At 39.9% G+C, this 8,503-nt stretch overlaps 1 protein-coding gene across 2 annotated transcripts in view; it reads left to right on the top strand.

Annotated features, from left to right (window-relative positions):
• NELL2 (neural EGFL like 2) overlaps nucleotides 1-8,503 on the top strand; it is a 146,212-nt gene that overhangs the window by 61,160 nt on the left and 76,549 nt on the right. For both annotated transcript variants that reach the window (XM_021384993.1, XM_021384992.1), the window contains exons 10-11: nucleotides 4,700-4,791; nucleotides 7,818-7,920. In XM_021384993.1, coding sequence (XP_021240668.1) covers nucleotides 4,700-4,791; nucleotides 7,818-7,920 — 195 coding nt within the window. The remainder of the gene's footprint in view (nucleotides 1-4,699; nucleotides 4,792-7,817; nucleotides 7,921-8,503) is intronic.

The following is an 8,503-nucleotide window of genomic DNA, read 5'->3' as shown; positions in this document are numbered from 1 at the left end:
GAGCAGGGACCTTTTGCCATTGCCCCCTGCCCCCCAGTTCATCACCGTTGTTAGGTGGGGGAGAGGACAGGGGGATCACTGCAGCAGGAACACCGTCTGCCTGCTGGTTCTCCCCTGTTACCTTTTTTTTACAAGGCGGTAGGGGGTGACATGCTTCGTGCAGGGCCGCAGCTGGCTGCCTCGATCTCAGGGACGGCAGGGACTGGCACCACCGATCAATCTCCTGCTCACATTCCCTTATACTCCTCAGCCTCTCCACTTCTTCCTTCAGATCAGCCACCAGGCTAAGTAAATCATTTAGCTGGTCGCATCTGACACACACGCTTTCTCCATCACTCTGCACTGCAAGGGCCAAGCTCAAGCACTCACCGCAGCCAAAATATAGTGGTTTGAGGGGTTTACCAATGTTCCCAACTTTCTGCTTTCACCTGGTGATGTCATCAAAAGTAGCTTAGATAGCACAGGGAAGTGCACAGACATTCCTCAGAGGAGGTCAAAAACAATCTAGATATCAAAGACAATATATACAAAAGTGAGAAATCATACAAGTGATGTACTGTGAACTCAGGGAATGGAAGGCAAGTGTTAGGTGGGTTGTGGATTTTATGTAGATGTTTTAAGGACACATAACTGCAGAAGAAAAGTGTCATTTGGAGACCAGTGGGAAAAAAAAAGAGTTGTGAAAGTGATGGTGTGACAAACTGTTGATGATTCATTGAGTGAACATGACAGCCAGTGGGCTCCTCAAAGATTTCTTTTTGCTGGATGTATGTGAGGAAGGAGCCATGCTATAACAGTGTGTTAAATGTTACTAGAAGGAGTAGCTTTATTATTTTCACTACATCTGCATATATTAATTATGAGGATAAACAGATCTTGCTAATAATATTTTTAGACATTATTCTGATGCTTATGATTGTATCATCATACGTATACAAATCGATCAAGTATAGTCAAACTTCCTACCAGGCTTTGTAGACTTCCTGTTTCACCTTCTTAGGTACTTTGAATAATATATATTTTGTTTTCAATACTAGGAGTAAGTGGAAGCTTGATGGCAAGAGGAAATGGTTTATGTAATTCAGCTGGAGATGAAATCCTACATAGGCAATAACTATCACGTTCTGAAACAACTAATCATCGGGTAATTTCTTGACTGTGACTCAATCTGTCGGATGAAAGGAGTTAGGAAGATGAAACACGATATGTTTCCCCAGGGAGATACCAATCAGAAACTAATCACAGTATTCTAGGAAACATCTAGCCAGGCAGAAATTAAATCTTCACTGGACTTTCCAATTACACTGTTCTAGTCCAGATGTTCATGTTGTTGAAATATCTTTGTTTCTGAAGGAAAATAAAGACATAAAGCATCACCATCATGAGATGTGTACTGGCTGTGTCAGCTGCTGGCAGGAGGCAGAAAAAGCATGCTGTTCCACACTGCCTGAGATGTAGGTCTTGCTATCCAAGGAAAAAAGTGGGGGATTAGAAGATCAGCACCTTTTTTTTACTAGAAATCTTTCCACGCATGTTCTGTGCTCACCAAATTGAACAACCAATTGCACGGCCAGACTTAGACCATCACTAAAGCCATGTTAAACACTGAGCCAGTGCTTCTGGTGTAGATGAAGTGCCCGTGTGTTTTGTTAAGCACATTTGACTCAGATGAGCATAGGTGAGAAGAGAAAAATTAAGTGATAGTGCTTTGAGTAAGAGATTCTGAGTTCTTTTAGCTTTCTAATGGCAGGAACTGTCCAAAGGTGATGGAATCCTTCAGGTTTTACAGGACATGAATAGGAAAGAAATAATTCAAGTAAAGCTGATTTTGATTTCAAGAAGAAATGTCCCTTTTGATGTTCCTTTGGAATGTAGTCATTGAGAGCAGGAGTGTAAGAGAAGATGAGATTGGGATTGTGCCTGATTATTCAATTTACTTTCATGATACATTTCAGTTTAGTTATCAAGTGTTTATATATTTTTTTCACCTGCAACATAGTTTTATCACTTTGTATAGGCAGGTCACTGATACCTGGGGGCTCTATAGCCTTGCTGACAAAGCCATGGCAAATTCCAGTAGTTGGAAGTTTTTATCTAGGGAAATTCAATTAATAAGACATAATTTTCTAGCTGCAGAGTGGACAGGATTAGTGGTGGTGTACTAAGGAGGGCAGGTGGGGAAGTCAACACGACTTGGATTTGCTGGGACCCATGCAAACTTGTCTTAAAGCACACATTTTGCAATGATTTTCAAGCCTTTGGGACACAATCTCCCTCTCATGGATGAAGACATGTGGGAAAGAGGCTGCCTGCCCTCACAACCCTAGCATTTGTGAGTCTCATTTTTCATCAACTTTTTTGCAAGACATTATGGAAATCATTTGATTTTCTTGCTTTCAGCATATGTTTGTGATACTGCAGCACTACATTAAGATAATTTCACACCCAAAAGCTTCAAAGGGCTGTTGGTAAAATAAGAAATATCTTCCTGATTTTGCAGAAGACTAGATGTCTTCTGGTAATTTTTCCATTTATGTTATTTCCTGAGTTTCTCTGCAGAACCAGAGGTTTACCAATGTTGATAAGGTGACTGGATTCGGTGAACTGTGATTTGAGGTAGCATGCATACTAATCTTTTTTTTTTTAAGATGCATAGGTGGTCATATTAATATGCTAAAAATAGTTTAGTTTCAGGAGAGAGCTTTCTTCCAACAGAATAACTATGATCTTGATGTCTTTTGCCTTTCCTATGAACAGGCACGGGCTACCTGTTTGAAGCATAAGGACATGTTATCAGTCCATTGCCACTGTCTGGTCCTCAGGCATTGCTGTACTTGTTTTTTAATTGTCATCTGTAGTAGTTATTGGAAGCCCGAAATGTGTGTGACAAGGGAAAGGCCTTAATATATGAGTATTCAGGTTTAGTGTCACGGCCAATAATATATAGGAAGTGATATATGTGACTGAATTATTTCCATCTCCTGTCTGGATTCAAGATCTGTTAGTCCCCAGTAAAGATTTATGTGGATTTTTTTCCACATACTTTTTTCCTAGAGGAGCTTGAGTAGAGGCACTGTACTTTACTGAGATTTCTTGACATCTTGTGACCCCTCTTTGTGGATGCTATGCAAACTTTCTCCTTCTGTTAGCCCTAGGAGTCCCCCCTTTATAAAGGACCTTCACTGAGTCTGACAGCAAACTGCCATTCATGAGATTTGGGATGTTGGAGCTTATTGCGATATTACTCCTAGAAAGGGCTGTGTAGGCTTATTTCACACAAGATACTTTATATTTTATAAGATATTTTAACTCATATTTGGAAATTTGGGAAAAACATGCAACTTTTTTGTCACTATGCCTGTCACTTCTTTTTCAGTATCGGTTCTAAGACGTGACTTTTCATATGCTCACAGTTTAATAAGGAGTTTACAAAATCAAGGAGCTGCAAGTAAAAAAATAAAATACAAAGGGAAAACTGTAAAGGTAATAAACATAAGATAGGCAATAAAAACTCTTGCACATTGAGAGATTTTAAAATTGTCTTCAAACTGTTGTCTCTTTAAACAGAATAGATAAATCTCTCTGTGAATGAATTGCAGTAAGATTGATTTACATCTCCAAGTCAGTGATTAGCAGATTAGTCTTCAAACATGTAATCTAGAACTTTAAAGCAGTAACCCACTCCTGTTATTTCATGATTATACTTCCTTGATGAGCCTTGACTGTGTCCTCAGCAGCAGAGGCAGATATCAAATTTTCTTTATCTAGTCATTACCTTACTTAGCCTTTATACTTTGCATAATGTAATTGCAGTAATAGACACTTCTAAAAAAAACAAAGAGGTGGTTTGCTTTGCAGGTATTTTATGTAGCCTTTAAATACCAAATGGGGACTTCAGTGAGTGATGGGGTATGTGCCACATCAGCACGTGCTGTAATGGTGGCACTGTCAGGGTGCAGGGGTGGCACGAGGCCAGGTCAACAACTGGCCTGGAACATCCTGTCCTTTGTGGTTTGACCCTATTTCTATTGCAAAAAGAAAAATAAATACGGTCACTGTAGGTCTGTTCCTGTGCAGTAAAATTCATATATTCTAACATATGTTAGCAGTAGTGGTAAATAATCAAGCTACAAATATGTAACTTTGAAGTACCTGTGGTGGTACTTCAGATGGCTGTGATAGCAAAATGCAAATATGTGGCTTCTGTGATTGCCCTTCGTCAGACAGCATTCCTCTTCAGGACACTGGTCATCTGTTAATGCTGCCTGCACTGCTCTCACATCTCCAACCTCTTGTTCACCTCTGAGCTTTGCACATGGCTGCTGAGTGTCATTCCCCCCTCTGCACTGCTCCTGGCCCCAGCTGCCTTTCTGTGCTGCGTTCTTGCCCAGGCAGGCAGCCATACCTTCCTTGTGTGACCTGCGGTGCATTCCTTCTGCCCTCTCAGTCTGAGTACTTCACCATCAGTTCCACCATCCTTCACTTTCTATTTATACACACCTTTCTGGTTCTTTCATCTTTTTTTCTCTGATTTTTTTTTCCCTGTGATGTCCAGACTCCTGCAGGTGGCTTTAGAATATTGTTGCAGCTGAATCAGTTTTTAAATTTTAAAATGTCGTTATCTCTACAGAAGTGCATAGGTTCTATAAACAGAGTACTAATACAGAACCGTTGTGATATTTTTTATTTTCTCCTGAAGCGGTGTGCATATTTGAAGGCAGAACCTACTTTGAAGGACAAAGAGAAACGGTGTATTCAAGCTCAGGGGACTGTGTTCTGTTCGAGTGCAAGGTAAGAACATTTTTTATGAAAAAAAATTCCTGCATGTTAGAAATATCAAAGTCCCACTATTGAAACAGAGACAGGTCCACCCTAGGAAATGGCAACAAGAGAGTCATCTAAGGCATCCTGTGTTTGTTTTGTATTTGCAAAATCGGCTGTGGAACTCAGTAAGACATTTGCTTTGCATAGCTTCAAGCCTTGATTACACAGCTTGACGATGGAGCTGCATTCCTTCCTCCTTACATATCCTCACCATCATCAGTAACAAGACCCACTAGGCTGTGTTATGTTTCCATTGACATTGTGTGCAGTGCTGTTGTTCACAATTACGAGCCCAAGTGCAAATGATGAACAAACGTGATGGGGATATAATTTAGACTTCAGGATAATTCTGAGTGGAAAAGAAGGATGAAAAAGAAGAAAAAGAGGGGGGCATGTTGGGTGTCTAGTTCTGTTTCTTATGATGGAAATTAGAATACTCATTTGATTTGTAAGCAGAACACGCCATGCTGTTGGTCTCATCATGCTGCAAGAATACAGATGCTCTGCAGACCACAAATACACACGAAGGGCAAAATATACTCCAGGGCATGGTTGCAGGCTGAGTCATGCACCTGCTGCGGCATGCCCTGCTTTGCTGCTGGGGCAAAGGGATAGGGTGAGAATATCTGGGGTGGCAGGGAGCTGCATGCTGAAAAACTGAATGCACATTTCTAGGGCAGTGGAACATATGGGAAAACTCCTTCCGTGAAGCTGCAGCAGAGGTTTGGGGATTTAACTGCTGTACTTAACATTGTACAAACTTCACGGGATTGCAGGAAATCCAGAATGACTCAGTAACAGAGGTATAAAATCCTTTCTGGCTACCAAAGTCATGATGGTATGGCAGTTTGTGCTTAAACTTAGAATCATAGAATCATAGAATTGCTCACGTTGGAAAAGACCTTCAAGATCATCAAGTCCAACCACAACCTAACCATACTGCCCTAACTCTAACAACCCGCTGCTAAATCATGTTCCTGAGCACCACATCCAAACAGTTTTTTAACACATCCAGGGAGGAGCCAGTCCTCTGCTCTCAGGCCTGCTTACAGCCTTCCCTTTGGTGTGCCCTTCCTGCCTGCTCCTGGAGGGAGGGGTTCCATCCATCCATCAGGCAAATTCCTGGCAATTTCCAAACATCTCGATGCCTTTGTGAGACAGTGTACATCTTACAAAGAAAAACTGGTGACCATTGTCTTATTGTCATTGCTTTTCATCCGTTTGAGCTTAATTCTCCGAGTGGGTACTTCGAAATCTTTTGAAAAAGGAAAGGAGAACATGGCCAAAAGTAATTTTTGAAGTGTGTGTTTCAGTCATATGGTTTTCAGGACTGTGAGCTTGTATTTTTCAATGTGGCACCTGGGACATTAATTCTGTGATTAATTCACAGTCATCAAAAGTTATATGGTGTTACTTCATGTTTCTTGCGTGTAGCAGATACGCCATTATGAACAAAATGTCTCTGTTGGCTGTGCTCGTCTGTATTTTGTTGATGAATCTGGATGTCAGTGGGCTGCCTGCTTGTCTTGGTTGAAATATTAAGCAGCAGCTTTGATTCATATTATCCTTTCTCAAGGTCTGAAGTACATATTGTTTCTGATGAGCAGCCTTGTGAATGGTATTTCAGAGCAGAAAATCCTCACGCTGTAAACTGTGTGGGTCAACCAGGAAGTCATAGGTTGGCACTATTATATTGGCATTGGAGTCCTTATAAAGGGATATAATCTGTAACCCCGACACAAGAGAGACTTGATAGGACTGTTTGGAGGCTTATGGTGAAGTTATCAAGGCAGTGTAAGGAATTCCTTCTTTCAAGTTGTGCATAATTTTTAACGTCAATTTTGTCTGCTATAGGCATGCACTTATGCACTTTTATGTTTAAATTTTGTAAAATGAGTGAATGAAACATTCTCTTCCAAATTAGAGTCTGTTAAAAAAATTAAATGCAATCCAGACTACTCTGGTATTATTTCTATCAAAGGTTGTTTTCTTTATTTTGAAAGATTGCTGGCTTTTGTTTGTTCTGGTTTATAGTACACATCAGTATCTGGTTTGATTTAGTGTGATTTCAGGTTTGGGTTGGATTGTGTCAAGAATGTTTAATGTAAAATTTGGGTGGTCATTTTGATTTAATCTTTATATATTGTGTTCAAAGATGACTTAAAACCAAATGCTAAACCTTTAATAATAATACATACAGTAGCATATGCATGATTTTAGGCATTCTCCATGCATGCAGAAGTACAGGGCCCTGAATTCAGCAAGTTCATAATTTAACTGAATTGCTGGTTCTATGGCAGAGGAGGAACATGTTACTGCTTTGTTCCTTTGTTTGCTTTGGTTTCTGTTTTTGCTCTATCAGGAATAGAGCACTTCGGAAGACATTAAAGGTGGTATTTCAGTGGTAGCCTGATTGCTGAGGTAGGCATTTCACCATGGTCAAACTGCAGTGACTGTGTATGACCAGCACTAAATGCCTGAAGATATTCAGATAGTATCTTGGCATTAGATGCTTCCAGATGCTGATCCAGGTTTAATAAGAAACCTTATTTTTCATAAGGCAGAATCAGTGCCTGTTTCCTTCAGCATCTCTATTGCAGCACTGAGGTCAGAGATGTTCAGGTTTTACAGCATATAAAATATAAATAGAAAGCTGCTTTAGAGTATTCATTATTACTCTGGAATCTACAGCCTCTGTTTCTGAGAAAAACTGTTGCTCTTTTGGACATGGTTTTAGGAGAAACTTTTGAGGCAAGCTGCTTGAAAGCTAAGGCAAAGAATGAGAACTGCTTCTATACTTTCTATTACTTGGAAAGGTTTTAGCATGGGATAGTTCCTGATGCTTCTGTTGTGCTGTGCTGTCCTTTCAAATGGTTTTCAAAGGTGTCTGGATTTAGCATAGGAACTTTGTTTGTACATTGCAATGCCAAAATCCAACTAAAGTTATTCTTTATCTTATTCCGCAACAACAATCAATTGCTTCCATCTGACAGGACCACAAAATGCAGCGTATTCCAAAAGACAGCTGTGCAACTTTGAGCTGCCCAGAATCTCAACAGATCCCATTGTCTCACAGTTGCTGCAAAATCTGTAAAGGTAAGAAAATAACAGGATGTATATGAGCTCCGTGCAGTTTTGTTTTCTTATAGATTATATAGACTTATTTTGTGATCTTTTTGAATATGACAATCATACATGTAATCACAGCAGACTTTGTGAATCTGAATGGACAATTCCTGCATCACGATGTCTAAAAGTTGTTTGTAAAATATCTAATACTGTAAATTCTGTGAGACACATTCACTGGCTCTTGTGTGTCTAATTCTAGCCAAATGTGGGTGAAAATTCAAAGAAACTGTATACATGATTAGTGATTTTCTATCCCTCACTCATTCTGGTGTCCAAACAAAATGAGATTGGAAAAATATCTGTGTTCCCCAGCATCCTTCTAAAATACTTCAAGATGTCTGCTTTGGAGAACATTTGTGCTGTGCAGTTGTTCAGAGTGTCAGAAATTGTTGATCTCTTTGGAGTTATACTCTGCATCTACAAGCAGAACCTCTGAGCACTGTTTTGGTACACTGTGTGACTTATCTGTTACACAAGTACTGGTCTTTTCCAAAGGGAAAAGTTTTCTGTCTTGAGTCCAGTCTTTTCATCTGGAGTAACATTAGTGTCT

This window comes from Numida meleagris, chromosome 1, assembly GCF_002078875.1.
Source record: "Numida meleagris isolate 19003 breed g44 Domestic line chromosome 1, NumMel1.0, whole genome shotgun sequence".
Lineage (NCBI taxonomy): Eukaryota > Metazoa > Chordata > Aves > Galliformes > Numididae > Numida > Numida meleagris.
This window is presented reverse-complemented; position numbering and strand designations above follow the sequence as displayed.